The sequence below is a fragment of the Brassica napus genome, chromosome C6 (assembly GCF_020379485.1).
Source record: "Brassica napus cultivar Da-Ae chromosome C6, Da-Ae, whole genome shotgun sequence".
Classification (NCBI taxonomy): Eukaryota; Viridiplantae; Streptophyta; class Magnoliopsida; order Brassicales; family Brassicaceae; genus Brassica; species Brassica napus.
Window position 1 is genome coordinate 21,364,673 of NC_063449.1, and position 25,612 is coordinate 21,390,284.

At 41.7% G+C, this 25,612-nt stretch overlaps 3 protein-coding genes across 4 annotated transcripts; 1 reads left to right on the plus strand and 2 right to left on the minus strand.

Annotated features, from left to right (window-relative positions):
* Positions 1–8,263: 8,263 nt before the first annotated feature.
* On the minus strand, positions 8,264–9,489 carry LOC125588400. Its single transcript, XM_048759727.1, has 2 exons — positions 8,933–9,489; positions 8,264–8,789 (listed from the first exon to the last, which is right to left on the minus strand). The coding sequence occupies exons 1-2, from the start codon at positions 9,487–9,489 to the stop codon at positions 8,264–8,266; spliced, it is 1,083 nt and encodes a 360-aa protein (XP_048615684.1).
* A 3,060-nt stretch (positions 9,490–12,549) lies between these two features.
* LOC106404014 (phosphatidylinositol 3,4,5-trisphosphate 3-phosphatase and protein-tyrosine-phosphatase PTEN1) lies at positions 12,550–15,266 on the plus strand. Of its 2 annotated transcripts, XM_013844775.3 has the most exons (8): positions 12,550–12,817; positions 12,894–13,173; positions 13,243–13,419; positions 13,495–13,608; positions 13,676–13,864; positions 14,279–14,527; positions 14,599–14,700; positions 14,778–15,266. In XM_013844775.3, exons 2-8 carry the CDS (start codon positions 12,895–12,897, stop codon positions 14,916–14,918), a joined length of 1,251 nt encoding a protein of 416 aa, XP_013700229.1. In that variant the 5' UTR covers positions 12,550–12,817; position 12,894; the 3' UTR covers positions 14,919–15,266. The 2 variants fall into 2 exon arrangements, with proteins under 2 accessions (XP_013700229.1, XP_048616563.1); XM_048760606.1 differs by lacking the exon at positions 12,550–12,817 and having other exon boundaries at positions 12,880–13,173.
* Positions 15,267–22,624: 7,358 nt separating this feature from the next.
* Positions 22,625–23,744, minus strand: LOC106404016. The gene is made up of 4 exons (XM_013844779.1): positions 23,475–23,744; positions 23,400–23,420; positions 22,756–23,210; positions 22,625–22,670 (listed from the first exon to the last, which is right to left on the minus strand). Exons 1-4 carry the CDS (start codon positions 23,742–23,744, stop codon positions 22,625–22,627), a joined length of 792 nt encoding a protein of 263 aa, XP_013700233.1.
* Positions 23,745–25,612: the final 1,868 nt, after the last annotated feature.

The following is a 25,612-nucleotide window of genomic DNA, read 5'->3' on the forward strand; positions in this document are numbered from 1 at the left end:
AGTCTGGAAAATTAGCAAATCCCTCCATGGCGTACATGTCTTAGTGGAAAACTTCGGAAAGTAGAACAAACAACAAAGAAAAGTTATATTAATCAAGTTTTCAGCAAGACTATGAAATTCTATCAATTTAAAGAGTTTCAATGATACGCGACACTGAATAGAGCGGTTTAGAGTGTAATGGTTTATCATTGGAGGTGAGAGTTAAGTGATGAAGTGGGAGAACCTTAGAGACGGTGAAAAAGAATAGACGATTAGGAGGCTTTTTTGGGCCTGTCTGACGCATCAGCCTTACCTTTTAAGGCTTATGTACTGACTGGGTGCGATAGGCCGCGAGTTAGTTAAAATGACCCAACAACCATTAATTCATTACACAGACCTGTTCGAAAACTCGGCGCCGAGTGCTGTTAAATCGCCCGAAAAACGTAACTCGGGCACCAACGGTGACGATATTTACTGATTCGGTCCGAAAATCGGGATTCTTAAAAAAAAATAATTTTTACTCGTTTCATCCTATAATCGAGTAGTATATATAAAGATTCATGATGTTTTCATGAAAATGACAAAAAACGAAGAAATTTATGTATAACGTGAAAAATTATGAGCCGTCTGGAGTCAATATTGCAGAAAACCTAAAATTCTAACCAGGAAGACGACTTGTAAAAGTCATAATTGTCTTTAATTAAACTTAATCATAAAAATATGCAAAACAACATGGTTTCTATTCGAACTCGGGTTGTTAGCTTTTTAAAAAAATGTGTAAACTGCTGCACTAAATGATATTTATTGTAAGTTTTTACGAATAGATAATATATTAAAACAAAAGCATAAAGATGGATCCCACCAAAATCTATAATATAATGAGGCAGTTGACTCATTCCAGATTTTGGTGGGTCCCACTCTTAAAAAATATGAAAAAGTGTTAAGCCTGTTGTTCGAACTCGGGTTATTGAGATACACACACCAACATTTATACCACTAAACTAAAGGATACATTGTACATTGATGGCCGAAACTAAAATATATTTATGAAGGTCGGAAACCTTTGCTTCTTAAGTTTTCTCTGTGGGCCGGGCCTACAAGTGTATTATGAGTTTCATTTTTAAATGAGGTTCATCACGTTATATGAAAAAACAACAATTATAGTTTTTCCATATTGTAAACTGTCTTCGTTTAACACGAGTTAGAGTTCTTTTCATCATTGTCTCAGATAAGTCTGAGTTACAGAGTTGCGCCGTGTGTCTGTTTGTGTAAAAATAGATGGTAACGCATGGGCTTCGAGAAAAGATTGGGCTAATGGATTTTCACTTTATTGGGCTTAGTATCTGGCCCAGTCTGTTAATACAGACATATAGGAAGATTAGGTTAATCGACATCTTCACCATCTCCTTCGTCGCTTGCGATTCCCCTTCCGGCATTTTAATATATTTTTTTCCTACTCATCGGCCTCTTCTTTCTCTACCTCTCCTCAATCCAATCGACGCTTCAGTGTATCCCTTATTTTATATTAAAGGAAGCAGATCATCCACCGCTACATCTAGCAACAACTTCTGAGATTCTAATCTCTACTGTGACTGAATCATTTGTCAAATCATGTGACCAATTAAAACCCGATACAATACTTTAGGCAATCGATCTCGATTCTTCTCGATGTAGTTTCAATGGTGGTCTACCCGGCACAAACGATATTTCTATCTATTGTCGGATGTAAACTTCTGCAGCTGATGAGAAAGAGGTTCACGTGGAAATTGGATCAGTCGATGAGAATTAGAATTCAAGTGTTGCTATTGGAGCCAAGCTCTCTTCTGATGATACTATGGTTCGTGGTTTAGCCGAAGATGCATTTGGCTCAAACCTAAAATAATCATGTGTTTATCACGGCTGATGTGGTCATCCCGTTAGTGGCGAGCTAGCAGTTAGATTTCATTGTTCTAGCGATGCTTCCGTGATCGGGCTTTGTGGTTATATCTACAAGAAGTTCATGGTCGTCGTAAGCGCAGATGTAAAGGTAACGATATCAAATATCCTACTTATGACCACTTTTGGAGTAACTTTCAGTACAAAGTTGTGACTGTCAGGTGAGAGTGTATATCAAGCCAAGTAGCCAACGAGGCGGTCGGGAGCATAAGAACGCTTGCTTTATTCTGCGCAGAGGTGAAAGTGATGAAAGTAGATAAGAATAAATCTGATGGAAAAATGAATCGTTAGGGGTATCGCGGTATCGCTTTCTTAGATTCTTTCTTCATCCTCTTCGCTTCTTACACCGACAGTTTATATGCAGGTGCAAGGATAATGGAAAAGCAACACTCGATTATGATTTTCAAGGTAACACACCAAAACAAATTTCAGAAAATTTAAACGGTTCTTGTCTTAACCCTTCTAAAGGATAATATGTTTTGTTTGTTTTTTTAAAAGGTTTTTTTTTGCCTTCACCATAGCAGCTGCAGCTATTTCTCATTTGATTTTATTGTCTCCTGATTCCAGCAACGCTACCAATGCAGCTGCATCATGTACACAAGACCACTAACATTCACACATCCGTCTCACGGTTATAGACAGAGAATCAAAGATTGATCCAAGTGATGCATCTGGGAGAATGCTTGATAATGTTAAAGGAGATATTGAACACTGTCATACCTTGATCGTAAACACGTTTTTAGATTGTTCGAGGAAAACCAAATACTTCGGTAAGATACATTCATATTAGTTCAGATTAATTGTGTTTCAATATAAAAACGTTACTGATAAATAAAGATAGAGAGTTCAAAGCAAATCTTTGATGCATATCGTTGAGTTTATTGCCACCATTACTTTCTTCCTTCTTTTGTTAGTGTATTTCAGTTTAGCTTCTCATATCCAAACTCCTAGATTTTTCTAGCTATCTCTGGATCACAATCACCGACTCATATTTTAAAGCCAGTAATCTAATTTTAAGATTTTTGTTTACTCAATTGTATATTTGTATAGCTCGGGAAAATTTTCAGCAAAGATAGCAAGTGAGGAGGAACGCAAGATGTGGATCAATGGATAACCTTCAAGCCATTGATCATAATCTATTGTTATTAACAGGTTGTTGCTTTTGATAACAACATGAACTCTTTACTCGAGTCATATCCATCACCAAGCAAATATAAAAGTACAATATTTTTACATGTTACTTCTTTCAATTATTCAACATAGTAACTGAATCATGTGCTATATGTTGGATTTGCAAATAAGGTTTTTTGTTTAGGAAGTTCAGATTGAACCTTCTCGCATTACTATTAGCCAGAGCTGGTTCCATAAAATGTGAGTATGAAATGCATATTTATTTTTCGAGATGTTTGAGACCATGTATGAGTTAAGATCAAACAACTGACGAAATATGCTGGAAAACACAAGCATAGTGACAGGTAGGATATACTACTAATCAATTGGTATTAAACTATCTCGATAATATTTTTCTAGCAATCACTTAACCCACTGAATCACAAATACTGGAAAAGATACAAAATACAAGTTTAATACGTGTATATAATATGGTCTTCATGCACGTAAAGTCACAATAGAACGGAGGCGGAAGCATAAATAACAAACATGAAGATGGCGTTCAACAACAAGAGCAATAGAAACCACCTACACGTTGAAGACAATTGATAGTTGTAACCAAGTGATTGATTACAAATGTACAATTAACAATGACAACAGTCAACACCTTCCATTTGAGAGGGGCGTCAATTATGAAAATCCATGATATCAGATAAGAAAGGAGAAAATCAACAAAATTAACGAAAAGAAAAAATAAATAGTTATAATTTTACAAATAAAATTGACAGTTAATGGAGGTAATCTTAATACGAGACTAAATAGACAAACAAAATAGACAAGGTGATACTAAAACAATAACATCCAAAAGATCGCACTCACTATTATTAATGATAAAGAACACACCAACCTCCGCGCTTGTGCGGGGTGTAGCCACCTAGTAATTAAAATGCTGAGGTGAACACCCTAAGAAGAGAACAAAAACTCAATTATTATTTTTTTTTGGTGGGCAAAAGGGAGAAAAGCCTCCCTATATTATTAGAAAAAATCGGACAACTACGACATCACTACATGTCTAGGACGAGAAACGCCTAAGACATCATCCTCAAGAATCAAAATTATATCAGGTGGTACATAATCAAAACTATGAATTCCTAATGGTAAAGTAAAGGCATAGTTGGCTAACCCGTCGGCTAGACGGTTAGCTTCCCTATACACGTGATCAATTCGGACAATCCAGTCCTTTGAAAGATAGCCATGGCACAAACGTACCAGGAACGACAGTGGGTGAGTCTCCTCAATTCCTGTCTTAAGAAATCCAACCACAACTGCTGAATCAACCTCTAGCTCCAACCTTGCGATCCTCCTTTCCCATGCCAATACCAGTCCATAATAGACCCCCCCACAATTCTGCCAGTGGAGCAGAGCATCGACCAATATTCAGTGCAAAGCCTCCGCACCAATCGCCAAATTTGTTTCTCAACACCCCACCTGCAGTTGCATCACCAGAGTTTCCATGTGATGCCCCGTCTGTATTGAGTTTAATCCACTCATCTCGTGGAGCTTTCCACCCTATTCTTCTCTCCTCTCGTTCCGGTGCACGTTTCTGATCTCCTAGGGCGCATGTTGCTTTGGTCACCTCTGTTGCTTTCTCCTTGACAAATTTTACTCTGTCCCTGCACAATTGGGTGTCCCCAAAAACATTTCCGCACCTCCATTTCCACGCCCACTATACCGTTACTGCAAAAAAGGTGGACCATGTGCTCTCTCCTACCATCTGGTTATCCCCCAGGTTTGTAAACAGCCATTGGAGTAGTGACTGGGTAAAGAAAGTCTGTCTTTTACCCATTGGAACCACACGATTCCATATTCCTTCCAACGCAGGACAATCCCGAAGAACATGTAATACTGTCTCTGGAGCTCCCTTACAGACTTCACACGTATTCGTAGCTCCAAGATGCCGTATGTATGTCCCACAATTGGTCATGATAACCTGCTGTCCAGCTAGCCACAGGAAACATCGTACTCTCTCCGGAGCTACCACCGTCCATATACGTTGATAGAACCTCTCCATGTTCTGTCTTGGTGAGACAACAGAAGTTAACAGCCTGTAAGCCGACTTTACAGAAAAGCTTCCATTATTGGTTCCTTTCCAAGCTACTCTATCCTTCGCTCCAGTTACATGATCAGGCACGACTGCAAGGAGCTCAAGTCGTTTATCCTCTGTAAGATACGGATCAATGTTCTCCAAATCCCAGCCAATGCCGTCCTTCCACAAATCTTTAATTAGTTGATTTTCTTGACCTTGTGGTAGAACAGATGTGATCGACAGTAATAGAGGATCATCCGATAGCCAAGTATCTGACCAAAACTTAATCTGTCTTCCATCTCCGAGTACCCATCTATGCCCTCGAACCACTACTTCTCTTAGTCCGAGACCCACACTTCTCCAAGTAGAAGACCAAGTTCCTTTAGCCATCATCCATCTCATATATTTGAGATCACCTACGCTGTATTTCTTTCTCACCACCTGAGCCCATAAACTGTGCTCGTTGTTCATAACTCGCCATCCAACTTTTGCTATCAGGGCCTTATTCATCTCTTTTGAGCGCCGGATCCCTAAACCTCCTTCATTTTTCTGTTGACAAACTTTGTCCCATGCCACGAGATGAAGCTTTTGTCGGTCTGAGGAGCTCCCCCAGAGAAAGTTATGCGCAAGTCTGTCTAGTCGGTCAAGAGTACTCTGTGGAAGCATAATGGTACTCATGGTATGTACCGGAATCGACGACAATACCGATTTGGTAAGTGTCACACGGCCCGCAAAGCTCAGCGTCATACTCTTCCAGCCTGTAAGTCAAGATGAAACCCTCTCAAGAACCTCTCCAAAGGTGTCCTTGTTAATCCGCTTCTGCAACACCGGCATGCCGAGATATTTGCCCAGATCATGTGTTGAGTGAATACCACTCTCATGACTAATCATTCTTCACATCTCCCGCGAAACATTCAAAGAGAAGAATATTTTGGATTTCTCCAAGTTGACTTTCTGGCCAGATGCTATGCAGAATCTTTCCAGTACACCTCTAATGACACGTATCTGAGCAACTGAGGCCTCCGCAAACAGTATAAGGTTGTCTGCAAACAAAATATGGGATAACAACGGTCCTCCTTGTGATAGTCGTATAGGTTTCCAATTGTTCTCCACTACAGCTCGATCAATAAGGTGGCAAAGCCGTTCCATACACAGAACAAAAAGGTAAGGAGACAAGGGGTCTCCCTGCCGTAAGCCCCTCAGTGGCTTGAAACTATCAGTCATCTCTCCGTTCCACAACAGACTCATCGATGGTCCTGTAACACACTGCATAATCCACCCTACGCAAGTATCAGGGAACCCGGCTGCCTGTAAAGTATCCTCCAAAAAATCCCAGCGTATTCTGTCAAAAGCTTTTTCGAGATCCAGTTTCAACAGCATCCAACCCTTCCTGCCCTTCTTCCGGCGCATTGAATGGACTGCTTCTTGGACCACCACTATATTATCTGTGGTAAGTCGACCTGGAAGAGAACTTGATTGCGCTGGCCCAATGATTTTGTTCATGATCCCTTTCATCCTTCCCACCAATGTCTTTGTGATCGTTTTAAATAGGACATTGCAGAGGCTTATTGGTCTGAATTGCATTATTCTCTCAGGTCTCACAACCTTCGCGATAAGCACCAAGACTGCATTGTTTGTGTTCTGGGGTAATTCCCCCGTTCTAAAGAAGTCGAGCACAAACTGAACCACCGAGCTTCCAACCGTATCCCAATATCGCTGGTAGAACACTGGTTGAAATCCATCCGGCCATGGGGCTTTGAAGCTTCCCATATTTCTGATCGCTGTCGCTATCTCATCTGCAGTGAAAGGCCGCTGCAAATCGTGTTTATCCGCATATGACAGCGTCGCGAAGCTCCCACGAGGTAATGCTTCCACTGACTGTTCCACATCATCCAAAGAATAAAGTCTCCTGTAGTAGGCGATAGCCAACTTTTCTAGCTCTTCTCCATCGGTCAGCCACTGCCCCTGCTCATCTTTTAGCATCTCAATCCTGTTCTTCCTCCTACGGATGATCGTGGAAGTGTGAAAGAATTTTGTATTGCGATCTCCTTGTATGAGGAGCTTCTCACGAGATTTCTGATACCAAATAATCTCCTCCTGCTCCAACACTACATCGAACTCATTTGTCAAACTACTCTCCTTCTGTAGTAATTCATTCGTTGGATTACTTTCGATCATCTTTTGAACTTCCAGAATCTCACTCAACAGTTTTTCTTTCCTTCTCTGAACATTACCAAACACTTCCTTATTCCATCTTTTCAGAACTCCTTGTAACTTCTTTAGCGCCAGTCTCGTATCCAGATTACTATCCCACGAGGCTGTCAATAGATCCTTAAACCCCTCATGAGTTAGCCATGCCGCCTCAAAGCGAAATGGACGACGACTCTTGTTCATCTGTAGTATCGGCTCCAAATCAACGTATAATGGAGCATGGTCAGACGCAAGAAAAGGTAAGTGTGTGACTGTTGCCTCCTGCCATTTGAGTCGAGCATGGGGACAACAGAGAACACGGTCCAAACGCTTCACAATAAAGAGACTCTCCGATCGTCCTCTCTTCCATGTAAATTGCTTACCTCGAAATCCCATATCAATGAGTGAACTGGCGTTTATCCAGCTCCCAAACTCTAAGGAATCTTGAGAAAGTCGTCCACTTCCGCCCATCCTTTCATCAAGCCGAAGGATCGTGTTAAAATCCCCACCAATAACCACTGGCTCGCTCGCTAGCTGAACTACTTCCTTGAGTTGTTCCCAGAGCCCACTGCATCTGGTTGCAGTCGGTGCTGCGTAGACAGCCACCAAGTTTAGAGTATCCACTCCCTTACTGATTCTAGCGTGAATAAACTGATCGGAGTGTTTCACGATTTCGACATCTCCCACATCAGATTTCCGCAACAACCATAAACCTCCACTCTGGCCCACCGAATCCACACAAAAATTCTGATCAAAACCTAAGTTCTGACATATGCGTCCGACACGATCCCCTCCTGCGTGGGTCTCAAACACTGCAAGAACATCAGTACTATATTTCTTCAATAAGTAACGGATCGAACGTCGGAAATTGGGTTTATTTGCCCCCCGGCAATTCCACATAAGAATCTTCATCATTAACAAACACCAAATAGTAAGAAAAGCCGGGGACAACTGTTACGCCTCCTAAGACTCCATTATCTCCGATGGGACTTCATGCATACCTGCATCGTTTCCCAAATTCGCATCCACCACATCCAAGATCGGGTTCGACTCCGTACCCTTATCAGCCAATTGGGGAAGAACTCCATCTACTCTAACAGGGCTATCCTGTAGAAAGAGACCACCGGATCTCCCCAGATTATCCTGTTCGACTCTCAATCGTTTCTCGTTGCTTGACAGTTCAATCCCTCCTCCGGTTGGACCAAACACAAGCCCTCTCATGGGCTTTGACTTCGAGACTGATTTGGGCCTTGTGTTTTTGTTTTTCGGGCCTTTATATCCTCCTATTTGCTTCTTTATTATCGGTGGGTTTACTTTGGGTCCCGCCGAAAAAATCACTCCTGATTCGCGATTCACACTCTTCGTTTGATTTTTGTGAATCTGAATATTCGCATTTCCCTGAATAATCTCATTCTCCTTATTCTCATCTTGACCAACCACTTCTTGCCTTATCTCCGGAGATTCCAAATCTTCCATCAACCTTCCAAAACTGTTTGAAACCATAATATTCGATGTTTCCTTAATTCGAGGGATCTCCCGGAGGTTTCGGCCGGAACTCTCTCTCTGGTTCCCTGTCGCCGTCTTACTCCTCGAACTTCCCCTCTCCTACCGGAATGACGTACCAACGTAAACCCATCCTCCTCCTGGCGTGCTTGACCTGAGTTACAATTAGAACCCTGAGGTGCTTCCGCCGGATTGGTTCTCTGAACTTTAGAGGTCCTGTCAATGGCCGTTCGCTCTTGGATTACATTCGGACACTTATGCACCAAGTGGCCAAACATCCCACAGCTAGAACAGATTTGCGATAGACCTTCATATGATACAAAGTATCTGTCTCCGTTTATCACTATCGAGCCCTTCAAAGGTTTTCTCAGGTTCACCTCAACACAAATCCTGCCGAATCTTGCCCTTTCGAAGTTCAACGTCGTTAAATCCACTTTGCCCGGTTTTTCTAGCCCCTTAGCGATTCCCATCAAGATGGATTTGTGATAGAAATTGATAGGGATATTTGCCAACCGTATCCACACAGGGGTCGTTACGATATCATCATTTATGGGATCGAAGGATGGTGTCCATGCTTGTACCACAAGGTAACTCCCGAACACTCTCCAAGGCCCCCCTGCAAGCGCCGCCAAATACTCATCTTCTTCTCCGAACCTGATCATAAAGTATTGTCGCGGGAGGTCCATTACGCACATCGAGCCCTTTGGCTTCCACATCTCACGAAGCTTCCGGGTCAATACCGCGATGGAAGTAACTCGCCCCAGAACTTTAACAATCATGCAGTGTTTCCACAGCCGTTCATGACTTCTAGCACCTCTTGTTCAATCATGATCACCGGTTCCCCCTCTTCTCCATTCGGAATTTCCAGCCTGACTCTTTCTGAAACAAACGCATCGTCAATCAGCTCCTCCGGATTTGGCATCCCTCCAGCGCTCGAGCCCGTAACCTTCCTCACCCACGAGCCCGTCATGTCCTGAGGATCCCCCGGAGGACGCCCTTGGTCCACGAAATCATCCATGGCCGTATCGTGCTCGCCGCCACCCAAAACCCTAGAAACGCCCTTTTCGCTCTCCATCTTATACTTAGTGTGTATGTCTTCTTAAGAATGTGGTTCAATGTGGAATGTCGAAATAACTCAATTATTATTATATAATAGATTAACTATAACATTTTTTTCTCTATCCTAGCATTTACTCTTTGACATATCTTTCTCTATAATATGTTTTATAACTTTAACTCTGCGATATGCTTTGTTTATATTATGTGTTATATCGGTTCTAATTGTTCCTTCATGTTTTGTGTAGTAAAATTTGATATCTCACATTTTTTTCAAATTTATATCTAACCTGTAAAATATACATTCTTCTTTTCAGTTATTCTGTTTTGCAAGACCCCAAAAATATAGGATATTCCCAAAAAAGTGTCAAATTTTTATTTCCTAAAACTAGAAATATCATGTGTATCGTGTCTTCTATTACACGTTTGTTTCTATCTCTTCTTTACCATTATTTGTTCTTTATTTAGATTTTTCATCTATCCTACAATGGTTTACATCTAAGTCAAATGTGTTATATGGAGATCGAGTGACAATGACGATTGGAAATTCATTGTTGACGAAGAAAAGCGTAGTAGAGTGCTAATATTGGAGACTAATACTCTTTTGGAACAACTGAAGATCATGAGGTTTGGAGGATTGTGAAATGGACCCCCATATTTTTATTGCTAAGTTCAGTTATATACCAAGTGATATGGTCAACTAGAGAGGAAATCCCCCAGTTATTATCGCCAATGATCGGCAAATCACAAATTTTATGCATTATGCAAAGAGGGTTCTTCCACATGCGTGAGTGTTACATATATTTTTTTTTTTTTTGAAAGAATGTTAAATTTATTCAAATCAAAAAAGGCCTTTATACAACATGTGTGACTTGTTTTGAGTTTTTTCTAAAAGACTCTAATGAAAATATAAAGATTTCAGTCTGTCACTACCCCCTGGTACTGGTAGCAAACCAGGTTGTTAGTGCATTCGTAAGGTGTCGGCTCCCTCCTATTCGCAGAGATGATATCCTGTTCCTCACTCCCTTGTCAATAAATCTGAGCAGAGAAGCCGAGGTTTGGTAAGCTTCTCCATGTTTCCTTCCATTCCTCTCTCTCCATATAGTATGAATTGAGCATTGAAAGGCATATCGAAGAAGAAACAATTCCGTATTATTCCTTCCACTGTCAGCCAAAAGATCCAGTATACTGCTCCAGTCCTCTGTATAGCTTAACCCCAATAGTATAGCCGTTAATCCCCTCCAAATCTGCTTAGAATATGAACAGCTGAAGAACAAATGTTCTCGTGTTTCCAGATGGCCCGAACATAAGATGCAGTGAGCATCCGACTGCGGGCTCAATCTTTGGACTCTTACACCTGTGGCCAAGCGGTCATGGACTGCTATCCATGTGACAACAGAGTATCTAGGAGTGGCTCCTCGGAACCAGATAGCACTGTACCAATTAACTCGTGGCGACTGCATTCTTGTCAGCTGCCATGTTTGTTGAGTGTTGAACTTTTGCTTAAATAAGTCGCCAACTCCCTTCCAGAGCCTGATGTCAGTGTCTGAATTCAGCCCCTGCAATCGCAGTTTCAGAATCTCATTCTCAATATCAATCCTATTAGCAACTCTATGCCTGCGACTTCGATACCTTTGAACAGCAAACTCAACAGTAGCAGTTATAGGTATACCCAGGTCTATACATTTCACTGCTACTAGTGACCATCAAAAGAAAAGAGACAATATTGATTGAACAAGGAGACGTGTGAGTCAAGTAATATTGAAGATAATGGTTTTCCCAAAATAAATCATGAAGAATTTGTCAAAGCTTCTAAGAGGTATGATGAAGTCAAGAGAAAAGACCATGTTGCGCATGATGCTATGATTGTGGTGTTCCTGGTTTAAGTTGTGAAACCAAAGAAGACATGCAAAATAATGACCGATTTTGGTTAGCTAATTGTGTGAATAGAGAGAAATTTCTTAGAAGCAAAAGTATTTTGAAGACAACTATGACAATTTCTATAGTGAAGAATAACTCTGACTACAGAGTTTTCAAATGTATGATAAGATGGCGGCATCTATGCTGTAAAGATATCATATGAAATTAAAGTATGCGTCAAGAATGTTTATCTAGGTCTACATATTAGTGTGGTAGGACATATGTGTGTTCCTTCGAAGAAAATAAAATTTGGCAAAACAACTTCCGCAAAAACAATCGAGAATCTGATAATGCAAATTACGAAGATGTCCTGGAAGGGCCAAAACCGAATGAGATTATTAAGTCTTAGCATTTGTGTCAAATAGACATTTCTCATTTGCTAAAGCGCATAGTAAATTTTACCCGCAACCTATACATGAAATTTTCATCACCATCTATCGAAAAATGTTGAACAATGTTCTGTTCACACATCAGGCCACTAAATGCAAGTTCATGGTTATGAAATTTGTTGGTTTGGTTTTGGCTTAAGTGTTGAGGATTTCAAGCTGGTTTACCGGGGTCCCTATTTTGCGATTAATGACATATTTTCTTGCTAAGAAGAATTTATTGGTGGGATCACCAGGCTTAATTCTGTTTTGATCCTCCTCCTCCTCTTCTGAGGAGAGGATTACATCATCATAACTTCTTCCTAGGGAATTAGTTGTCTCCTCAGACTCGTTTAAAAATTCCCACCAAAACTAACCGTACCTAGAGAGAGAGAGAGAGAGAGAGAGCACCCTAAATTAAAAAGGAAATGCTTTGCTAAATTTCAGGAGCTCCAAAAATGGAATTACGTAGTTGTTCATCGTTACCTTGTATGATGATCATTTTCTCCATTTTCAGGTAAAGCAAACCCATTTTTCTCCAAAAAGTTAAAAGTTTTCCTGTTTTGTTTCGCCTTCCGATCTCTTATCTTTCTTTCTTTCTTTCTCGGGTTCCCATCTCCCTCAAATTGGGAACCTGAAAATCGATTCCTCAACTTCACAATCATTCCTTCAGGTAAAGAAAAAACCTTTTGCCTCCTTCTCTTGCAACCTACGGCACCTAACCTAATTTTATATGTTTCATCCTTCAGAATGGGTCTAAAGCTCTCAAGAGGGCCTGGAAAAGAGAAATCAGCTCTAGAACTAAGGCCTCACATTCTGACTTACCTAACCACCAATTCTTACCTACGTAACTTGGTGTCCAAGAAACGAAGACGGTTAACCATGGGTGGATATGATCTCGACATGTCTTACATCTCTGACAAATTGTTGGCTATGTCCTTTCCCGCTGAACGAATGAGAGCAGTGTATAGAAACCCTCTTTGGCAAGTCAAGTCCGTGCTTGATATGCGACATCATAATCACTACAAGGTCAATAAGACAATATAATCAATCATTACCGTTTATATAAACCGATTAACCAAATCTTGTTTTGGTCAGGTCTACAACCTATGCATAGAAGAATGTTACGATCCAGAAAACTTTTACGGCCGCGTGGAGAGATTCCCATTTGATGACAACCATGTCCCAACTCTTAAAATGATCCAACTTTTCTGCGAAAGTGTTCATTCTTGGCTCTCTTTAGATCCCAAAAACATTGCAGTGGTGCACTGCATGGTATTCTACGAATAAAAAATTCGACCCCGCCCGTTGTTGAACCATATCAGATCTCATCTAATGTAACTTTTGCAGGCAGGAAAAGGCAGAACAGGACTAATGGTGTCAGCATACCTTGTCTACGGTGGAATGGCAGCTGAGGAAGCTCTAGAGATGTATGCAAGCAGAAGAACCACAAACAATAATGGAGTAAGTCCTCTACGAATAGAGAAAGCTTCTCTTAATAAAGCAAAACCATTAATCTCTTCCTTGACAGGTCTCGATACCAAGCCAGCGTCGTTATGTGAAATACTGGTCACATTTACTCTCGTTTGGTAAAAGAATCGGAAACAGACCTCCCGAGGTTAAATTACCTCAAGAACATAGCAGAGAGTTGCTAAGAATTAGAGTTTACGATACCGTCAATGTTGATTCCGTCTTCTTTGTGGTCTCAGAACTTCAGGAGGTAAAAATAACTACATATTGTTCCACTGCAGACTCTGTCTCTGCTTGACGTATACATTTTGATGCATTGTAGACTATGTTTCTTCTTGCAATATACCTTTTTGGACGCATTCTAGACTTTGTTTTACTTAATATATACATTTTGATGCATATTAGACTCTGTTTCTGCTTGAAATGTTCATTCTGGATGAATTATAAACTGTGTTTCTGCTTGAAATATACATTTTGATGTAAAGCTGACTCTATTTTGTACTTCATTTATATACTTTAATGCATGATATATAGGTTCTGACGCATTGTAGATTTATAGACTCTGTTTCTGCTTGATATAAACATTTAATTTGATGCATCACAAACTCGGTTTCTTCGTGTTATACACACTTTAGTCCAATGCTGATTCTGTTTCTGATGTTAGGTTCCGAATGAGATGTATCCACCATCTGTAGAACTTTCAAGAGGTTGTTGTAGACAATTCAAGAAAGGCTACTGTAGAAGCTTGAGTCCACGTTATTATATATCTCATTCCCATATGAACTGTGATTCCGAAGAAGATGAGGTGCTAACAAAAAGAAAAGAACCGCGTCTTGTTGTTCAAATGGATACAGAGAGTTCCATCATCGACGAGAAAACATGTCTTGACTTCTACTTTGACAAACCTGTCAGGGTAAGTAACAAAGATAATTCTTTCGGGCAATGTTTGATAAGATCTTTGATAAGTATATGGTTCTTGGATAGGTGAGTGGAGACATACGCATCACATTCTATCAGAAAATGATTGGAAGCCGTCTCTTTTATACTTGCTTCAACACAGCCTTTATAACCAATGGCTTGCTTCAGGTAAACTTCTCCAAAGCATCCAAGCCAGTTTTGTTCTCCTTGAACATGCTTATCAGTCTCCGTTTTTATTTATGCAGTTTTCCATAGGAGAGCTAGATAAAGTTGGTGGTAATGGAAGATCAATATCTGGTCCTGACTTTAGCTTGGAGTTGCTTTTTACTCCAGCTAGTTCCAAATCAGGAAAGCTTCTTTCCCGAGATGACCTGTGTCTCCCTTGAGGCCTCTGTTTTCAGCTCCTTCAAACCCGAGTCGTTGAAGCCAAAAAGAGTTATGAATACTCAGCTGATGCTACAAACACCTCCATTGCTTACACCGGCATTTCTCCTGTACAAAAGCAGAGGCAAATGAGAAATCTTGAAACACTAGCAGCAAGTAGCTAATGCAAATGGCACATAACATATAGTTTTCTCAACAATCTTTGTTTTTTTGGGTAGCAGGGACCGTAATTTTGGTAAATGATAGACATTAATGTAATATTGTTACTATCTTGCCATCCATTTTTCACTAGGATGGTCTGTTTCCAGTTTAATATTACTGAATAAATTTATCATTTCCCCCACCAGATATTCTGCCAAGAGTTATGGAAACGGTTTATATCTTCATCCTGTCTGTGAATTTAACAGAAGGGAAAAGCATTAGAAGAGATCTATTTTTGGTCATGAATCTTGTTCTTTGAAATCACCTCAAAAGATATGCCATTGTCGTAGAGTCTCTGCTGGATATCAGTTGAACCAAAAACACTGATGGTGTGAAGGATACTAGAGATCCCTCTCTATCAAGTCTGTAATATTCTCATATTCCACTTATGGAAACATGTATAAATGTATAGCTTCTAGGGCATCAGTCGTCTCTGTATATATTGATGTAGTAGCCACTCTTCATAAAGATATATTGAACAATACCTTTATATGGTATCAGAGCAGCCATAAAGTTTTTCTTCCCGGCCTCTTTCTCTTTTCTTTTCACTCGATCTATCAATCTTCTTCCTCCTAATCCTCTGTTTCTTCTGTTACAATGTCCACCACAACTGCTGAGACCATTGATGCCACACCTAACACTCTCCTCCATATTAACATGTCCAATGTTACCAAACTCTCTTCCAACAACTTTCTCATGTGGAATATCCAGATCCAAGCTCTACTTGATGGCTATGGGCTCTCGGGTCATCTTGATGGCTCCACACCACCGTCGGCTCCTACTGTCACCTCCGATGGAATTACCACACCAAATCCGACTTTCACCACTTGGACACGTCAAGATCGTCTGATCTTCAGTGGGCTCATTGGTGCAATTATGCCTACTATTCAACCTATTGTTTCCACTGCCAAAACGTCTGCTGATATCTGGTCCACTCTCGCGTCAACATACGCCAAACCGACAAGGGGCCATATCCAGCTGATCAAACTTCAAATCAAAGGTTGGACAAAAGGTACAAAGACCATTGATGAGTATCTTCAAGGATTTGTTACAAGATCCGACCAACTAGCGCTTCTAGGGAAACCTATTGAACATGAGGATCAGGTTGAATACATCCTTGGTGGTCTCCCGGAAGAGTACAAGTCAATTTCGGATCAGCTGGAGGGCCGCGACATCACGCCTACAATTACAGAGATCCATGAGAAACTTCTCAACAAAGAAGCTAAGGTCCTTACATCCTTGAAGGAAACTGTAGCTATACCTGTCACTGCCAATGTTGCTGCTACACAGACGCAAAGTCATCGCTACAATCAGAACCAACGCACACCTAACCCCAATCCACAGTGGAACCGCAATCAACAGACAAAGAACTTCTACAACAACAACCGATATCAAAAGGGGTCTCAAGGCGGGTACCAGGGGCGCTGTCAACTTTGTGGGACTCAGGGTCATAGTGCGCGCAGGTGTCCTCAACTTGGGGGTCACGGTTCTTCTTCTAGCAGTGCTACTGTCAACAACGCATATCCTCCATGGCAGCCACGTGCAAACCTGGCTCTTGGCTCCACTCAACAGAACAACTCGTGGTTTCTTGACAGCGGCGCAACTCATCATATGACGAATTATCTTGATAACCTTGCCTTACACACACCATACAATGGCAACGATGCAGTCCTTATAGGCGATGGCTCTCCTCTCCCCATAACGCACACTGGTTCACTATCCTTTCCTTCTTCCTGTAAACCCTTATCTTTAAACAACGTTCTCTGTGTTCCAAACTTTCACAAGAACCTAATCTCAGTCTATCGCTTGTGTAATGCTAACAAAGTTTCCGTTGAATTTTTTCCTCCTCACTTTCAGGTGAAGGATCTATCCTCGGGTGCCCTATTGCTCCACGGCATAACCAAGAATGAGTTATATGAGTGGCCAGCCTCACCCACCACCCTTCAATCCTTCTTCGCTTCCACAAAATCTAAACCTTCTCTCAAATACTGGCATGATCGTTTGGGCCATCCTTCTTTATCTACTTTAAAAGCTATTGTTTAAAAGTTTTCTATTCCAGTGTTGCATTCTTCTTCGCAGTCTTCGCTGTGCCCAGACTGTTCTATTAATAAATCCCATAAACTACCTTTTTCTCAAACATCAATCACCTCAAACAAACCTCTTGAACACATATTCTCTGATTCTGGATGTCTCCTGTGATTTCTGTTGATAACTACAGATATTATGTAGTCTTTGTCGACCACTTCACACGATACTCGTGGCTCTATCCGTCGAAAACAAAGTCACAAGTTCGGGATGTCTTCACTGCCTTCAAAGCTCTGGTGGAGAGCAAGTTCAATCTCAAAATTGGCACTTTATACTCTGACAATGGTGGAGAGTACATGGCGTTAAAATCCTTTCTCTCCGCTGCCGGAATATCTCATCTGACATCTCCTCCGCACACACCAGAACACAATGGAGTATCAGAACGCAAACATCGCCATGTCGTTGAAACCGGACTCTCTCTCCTTTCTCACGAGAGAGTACTGGACTTATGCGTTTTCAGCCGCAATCTATCTCATCAATCGTCTCCCAACTCCGGTTCTGAATATGACGTCTCCCTTCTCCAAGCTTTTTGGGACAAGCCCCAACTATGACAAACTAAAGATATTTGGTTGTTTATGCTTTCCTTGGTTTCGACCCTACAACAATCACAAGATTGAGAACCGTTCTACCCCATGTGTGTTCTTGGGCTACTCCACCACCCAGAGTGCTTATCTGTGTCTTCAACAAAGCTCAGGCAGGATCTATGTCTCCAGACATGTTCAATTTGATGAACAAGTTTACCCCTTTCTTCAATCTTCTCCTCTCCAGTCAAACTCCGAACCTCAATCCACTAGACAAACAGAACCCTTGCACTCTCTCATCCCTCTCAGACCGCCGCGAGTTAGCTCAACCTTGCCATCTCTAGGGAACCCGAGGATAGCTTCTCTACCGCCGGTGACGTTGGAGGATTCTGTCGACGGACTCGTTGATAGCGATACACAACCTGATATGACTTCTAACTCTAATCCTATTTCTTCTGAACCACAAACCCAAACATGCCCAATTCCTCAAGCCCATACCCGAGATACTTCCTCTCACAGCCCAGAAACATCCAACACCCAAAACAATAATCCTCAGGCCCAAACACAAAACCAAAACACAAATTCCCTTGGCCCACTCGAAAACACAGTCACACAACCCTCGTCGTCTTCCTCTCTTCCCTAAGAACCACAACTGATACTAGAAAACCACCATCCTATGACCACCCGAAGAAAGAACAACATCTCCAAAACGAAATCAAAGCTAAACCTCTCTGCCAAATTAACCCACACCTACCCTCTTGAGCCCAGAACCGTGAACCAAGCGTTCCTTGACAAGAGATGGAGAGGCTCGATGTCAACCGAATTAGATTCGTTTGCTCGCAACCAGACGTTTGAGCTCGTACCTAGGCAACCATATCACAACATTATAGGTTGTCGCTGGACTTATACTAACAAGTTTTTCGCAGATGGTTGTCATCGCTGTTGTAAATCCCGTCTAGTAGCTAAAGGCCACACTCAACAGTATGGGCGTGATTACACAACTACCTTTAGTCCAGTGATCAAGGCGACAACGATACGTTTGATTCTTGATGTTGCAGTATCACGGTCATGGCCCATACAACAGTTAGATGTGAATAATGCCTTCCTCCAAGGCACTCTAAAGGAAGAAGTCTACATGGAGCAGCCACCGGGGTTCGTTGATCCAGACAAACCGACACATGTTTGCCGACTTCGGAAAGCAGTTTACGGTCTGAAACAAGCGCCACGTGCCTGGTACAATGAACTTCAAACCTTTCTTCTCAGTCTTGGTTTCAAAAACTCACTGGCAGACGCCTCTTTGTTTGTCTACAACAATGGGAACGAACTGGTTTATCTCCTGGTGTATGTCGACGACATTCTCATAACCAGGAACAGTAAGGCCGCGATCATACGGATTCTTTCCCTCCTAGCGGCACGGTTTTCAGTCAAACACCCGGAGGAACTCAATTATTTTCTAGGTATTGAGGCTCGCCGTACCAACAATGGTCTCCATCTCTCACAACGGAGATACATTCTGGATCTTCTCCACCAGTACAAGATGGAAGATGCCAATCCAGTTAGCACTCCCATGGCGTCTGCTCCAAAGCTCACTTTAACCTTAGGCATTGCGCTATCTGATCCGAAGGAGTTTGGGAAGCTTATTGGTAGTCTTCAGTACCTGCAGTTCAGTCGTCTTGACATCGCATATGCTGTTAACAGACTCTCCCAGTTCATGCATCGTCTCACAGACCTTCATTGGCAAGTAGCAAAACGGATTTTGAGGTATCTTGCAGCTACACCCTCTCACGGCATCTAATTCTCTGTGTGCAATGTTCTCAGTCTACACGCCTTCTCTGATGCTGACTGGGCAGGAGACGCAGATGATTACGTCTCTACAAATGCGCACATTGTATACCTCGGCAAGTCACCTGTTTCTTGGACAGCAAAGAAGCAATCTGGCGTTGCACGCTCTAGTACAGAAGTTGAATACAGATTAGTCACAAACGCATCAGCTGAAATCAGATGGATTTGCAACTTTCTGAGTGAACTGGGTATCAAGCTGACTTCTCCTTATGTCATCTATTGCAATAATCTTGGTGCTACTTTCCTGTGCGCTAATCCGGTGTTTCACTCACGTATGAAACATGTGGCTCTCGACTATCATTTCAATTCAAATGCTAAGAGTGGCTCATGTTAACACAAAGGAACAGCTGGCTGACGCTCTCATAATACCACTCCCGCGCCAACACTATACAGAGTTAAGAATCAAGATTGGAGTGTCTGAACCCCCTCCATCTTGAGGGGGCGTGTGAAAGATACTAGAGATCACTCTCTATCAAGTCTGTAATATTCTCATATTCCACTTATGGAAACATGTATAAATGTATAGCTCCTAGGGCATCAGTCGTCTCTGTATATATTGATGTAGTAGCCACTCTTCATAAAGATATATTGAACAATACCTTTATAGATGGGTGTGTCGTTAGTAGGTTATGTTTTAACCCGATTATCTGACTGCAAGTGCAAAGTGTCAAATCTCAAAGATCTCTAGAAACACAAGAAATATAAAGAACAATTTTTTTTATTAGCTTTTGAAACTACTCAAAACTAAAGCTCTCAATGTTTCACTCTTAGATCTTATGAAACACCTCTCCATTAGACCTATATTTATATGAAAGACAATTCCCTTTAACATGTAGGATATGGAAAACACAAACCTAACCTAAGTAGAAATTTCCTTTTCCTATTTCTAGGTTTCCTTATTGTGTTTATCTTAACATATTAAACATCTAATAATATGTTAAGTTTCCACAAGCTTGGAATTATCCAACATTCACCCCCTTAATTCCAACTTGAATTAGGGAGATCAATTTTTTGAACTCCGATTAAGCTCCTCATTTGCTTGAACATAATCCTTGCTAATGGATTGGTAAGGATGTCGGCCTTTCTGCTCAACACCCGACACATGCTCCACTTCGATCTGCTCGTTCTCCACATACTCACGAATGAAGTGATACTTCTTGAGTACATGCTTACTCCTTCCATGGAAAACTGGATTCTTCGTTAGAGCAATGGCTGATTTTTTGTCGATCCTAAGCTTGACCTTCTCGCCTTCTTTGCTTAGTATCTCACTCAACAATTCCTTGGTCCATATAGCTTGCTTTGCTGCTTCTGTTGCTGCCATGAATTCTGCTTCGCATGATGACAATTCAACCATCTGTTGCTTCTGCGATGTCCAAGTGATTAGTGATGAACCGTAGTAGAATGCATCTCCTGACGTGCTCCTCCCGTCATCGAGATCAATGTTGTGACTGCTGTCACTATAACCAACGACACTCATTAACCCATCTCTCTTGAAGAACAAACCATAGTTTGTTGTTCCTTTCACATACCACAGTATAGGCTTGATGGCTTGTCCGTGAGAATCTCTCGTATTGTGCATGTATCCGCTAAGAACACCTACTACGTAACACAGGCCAGGTCTTGTGTGAAGCAGATACCTCAAACATCCTATGATTCTTCTGAACTCGGTAGCATCTACCTCTCGTTCTTCTTCAGCTTTTGAGATCTTCAAATTCGCCTCCATTGGAATTTGAGTTGCGTTACACGCTTCCATCTTCGTGTCATACATGATTCCTTGAGCATACCTTTCTTGTTTTATTCTGATTTCGTCTGCTCCTTGAATCACCTATATGCCAAGGTAGTACGTTAGCTTACCTAGATCTGACATCTCGAACTTCTTAGACATCTCCTCCTTGAATTGCCAATCACCTGAAGCGAAGTTCCTCTCACAAATAGATCATCAACGTAGATGGCTATGATCAAGACGTCTCCACCTTCAGTCTTGCGGTACACTGATGGTTCCTTCGTGCACTTCTCAAATCTCATCTCCTTGTGAACCTGATCGAGTTTTACATTCCATGCCCTGGGTGCCTAGCGTAACCCATACAAAGCCTTGTGTAACACATACACTCGATCCTCTTCTCTTTTCTTTTCAGAACCAGTCGGTCTATCTACAAGCTCCCATACCTTGTTTCTTGTGAAAGATTTCAACTCGCCTGTCATAGCTTCAATCCAATTATCTTCACAAACTAGATTGAGTTCATCTGAGGTTAACTCTCCTCCTCTATCGGCGCATCCTAGATGGAACATAGCTGAGGCAACCTCTCCCCCTCAATCGGTGCAACCTAGATTGAACTTAGGTGAGGCAAACTCTCATCCTCTATCGGTGTGAAATCTTTTGAACCGATAGAATGCCTCACGATTATCTGCTTGCATTGGTGGTGCGATTCGTCCACACAAATCTCCAAGCAATAATCTCAATGGCTTTGATGTACAAACCATGACCTTAGTCGGGAATGAATCTCTGATTTGCTTCCCTGCGAAACATGTGTCACACACGGCTTCTCCGTGTGTTACACTCGATAACGAGTGTCTAATCTGCTTCTCTGCTAGACATGCGTTACACACGCCTTCTTCATGTGTTACACTCTACATTCCGACGATCATCTCCTTCCTCCTCATCGACCAAACCTGGTAGTTTGTCGATGACAACATTGTACAATGGATGGATGTGAATCCAAAGTCTTTGATGCGTGGCGCAGCTGTAGTCACGTCGGCCATCTACTTTCGTGATCTCTCCTTGTGTCGCCATGATTTAAGCTTCATCTTAAGCTTAGATTCGAGTCTCCAACTTGAGGCTCTTTAAGGATGGTAATGGCCCAACTTGGCTCTAATACCAATTCAAATCTCAAAGATCTCTAGAAACACAAGAATTATAAAGAACAACTTTTCTTTTTTTGTTTCTTTTTTGGCAGCAAACGGTTATTCTATTACTCAAACTTGAGGTGGTCTGGGTAACCAGACCGGAATAGAATAACCAATAAAACATAAAGATCTATGAAAAGAATGTGCATTCCTAGCTAACGAATCTTCAATCTCATTATGCACTCTTGGAAAGTAGCTGATCTTGAAGTCGGAAAAACACAACCAAAGAGTTTGAATGATTTCTAGCTCAGTTGAGAAGTTGGGCCAAGCTTGTGGTTGTTCTAACATTGCAATCAGATCCTTGCAGTCTATCCCAAACCTCTGACAGGTCGAGTTTTGTATCATGCTCTCCATTGCCCATTGTAGCGCTCCCAGTTTCGAGTGTAAAGCTGTATCCCGTCTCCTTAAATTCCTTGACCCCATGAGTTGAATCTTCCCCATTGTATCCTTCCAAACCCATCCCATACCACTAAACTGAGCTGTGGAGGTCCATGAGCCATCCACCATATAAATATTATCCAAGCGTAAGGCTTGTGTTTCTTCAGCAATCTGTACCTGTGTTGGAACCGACACAGTGTCTCTTGCATTGTACCAAGCTTGGCACTCGCTCTCTGCATACCTGACTAGTTCCAAAGGGTCTCTGCCTGTGCCTCTGAACAACTTATCGTTCCTAGCTTTCCAGATGTACCAAATTATCCAAGGATAAGAGTCTCTGTCATCTTCTGGCACCACTATACTATTCTTTCTCCAAAAAATATAGTCCATATTAGCATAAATACTTGGTACAAGGAAGATTTGAGGGCTCGACGGTGTTGATGATAACTCTCATGCTTGTAAGGCTAGGGGACATTCAAAGATCGCATGAGTCACAGTCTCTTCTGGCGCTCCACATCTTGGGCAATAATTATCACAACGCATATTGCAGCGTACCAGATTCCTTGTTACTGCTACCTGTCATGAGATTAATTGCCATATAAGTTGGCAAATATTTTGTGGCGCATTCACCTTCCAAGCGAAGGCTTGAAGTTTGGTTATGCTAGGTTGTAAAACTTCTATATCCTCCTCATCTCTCATCAAATTTGTAGCAACCCAATATCCTGACTTGACAGGATATTGTCCATTCTTTGTGTAACTCCAGCAAAATGTATCACGTCGATGGATAGGGCTTATGGCCAGACTCTGAATCATCGAAATATCCTCTTGAGCTACAAATTGTTCCAGTAATCGAGCATCCCACACCTTTAAATCCGGATCGATAAGACTACTAACGGTCATCTTTGGGTTTACTGCTGGGGCCAGGGCGCGAGCCGGCCTTGCTGGCGTCTAAGGGATCCAAGGATCCTCCCACACATTACTTTCATACCCTGAATGCACTTTGTTTCTGAGGCCCATGAGTAATAGCTTCCTTGTGGCAATAATGCTCGTTCATACATACGATGGGGTGTCTAATGTGCCAATTCGCAATGGCGAACTCAGACGATAATATCTCCCCCAAAGAACTCTCGCCACTAGTGAATCCGGAAATTGAACAAGTCGCCAAAGCTGTTTAGATAGAAGAGCTAGATTAAATTCATGGATCATACGGAAGCCAATTCCTCCCTCCTCTTGAGGTGCACACATCTTTTCCCATTTTACCCAATTGATTCCTCTTTTTGGTGGGTTTGAGCTCCACCAGAATTGTGCAATGGCACTTGCTAGGTTCTCACATATCTCTAATGAGAGCAGGAAGCTAGACATTACATAAGTCGGGACATCTAGCAAGATAGATTTAATCAGAACCTCATTTCCTCCCTTAGACAGCCATCTACCAGTCCAGCCATTCGCTCTGTGTAGGAGCTTCTCCTTTAGAAAAGCAAAAAGTTTACACTTTGACCCACTGATGTCTTCTGGGATTCCTAAGTAGGGGCCCATTCCGCCTTCGTTTTGGATACCAAGTGTATCTTTGATCTGTTGTCTATCATTCGCTGGAATCCTTTTACCAAAGAGTAATGAGGATTTATCAAAATTAATACATTGACCTGATGCTTTCCCATATTTCCTGACTACTTTCATAACTTCTTCACATTCAAGGGGCTCCGCCTTACAGAAAAAAAGGCTATCATCAGCAAAGAGAAGGTGTGATACCGAGGGGCTAGCGCGTGCGACTCGCATCCCCGTTATCTTCTCTTGATTCTCTGCTTAATTAAGAAGGCTAACGAGCGCTTCCGTGCATAGAATAAATATGAAAGAAGACAAAAGATCTCCTTGCTGTAAACCTCTCCCAGGGACAATGTTCCCCCTTGGTTCTCCCTTCATGAGGACTTTATACTTGACCGTGGTGATGCATCTCATAATCCAATCAATCCATATTTCTGAAAAATCCATCTTTCTCATGACTGCCTCAATGAATGACCACTCCATCCTATCGTATGCTTGCTTATATCAGTTTTTATGGCCATTCGTTTAACCCATCCTCCTGGTTTAGTTATCAAAGCGTGAAACATCTCCTGGGCTATCATGATATTATCTGTAATCTGTCGACAAGCAACAAAAGCTGACTGGGTCTCAAATATACGCTGTGGGAGAACCTTCTTCAATCTTTGGCATAAGACCTTAGATATTATCTTATATCTGACATTGCATAGATTGATAGGTCTAAACTTTGTCATCTCGTTTGGCTACGTTGTCTTAGGAATTAAACAGATGTTCGTGTCATTTAAGCCATGTGCCATTGTTCCGTCAAAAATGAACTGATTAACCATACGAGTTAAATCATCTTTGACAATATCCCAAAAGTTTTGGTAGAAGAGAGCTGTTATTCCATCCGGTCCTGGGGCTTTCTCTGGGTGCATAGCAAACAACGCTAATTTTACCTCCCATTCAGTTACTGGAGTAGTGAGGCCTTCATTTATTGCCCCAGTGATCGTAGGTGATATCTCCGACAGCACATCAGCTATATCTTCTGGGTTGGAAGACTCAAATATTTGTCGAAAGTAACTAGTAGAAATGGCTACCAATCTTTCCTCATCTTCCACCACATTCCCATTTTCATCTAAGAGTTGTGTTATCCTATTCCTTGCTCTTCTCTGCTTCACCAACGCATGGAAATATTTTGAGTTCCTATCCGCTTTCCTTAACCAGAGAACCCTACTTTTCTGTCTCCA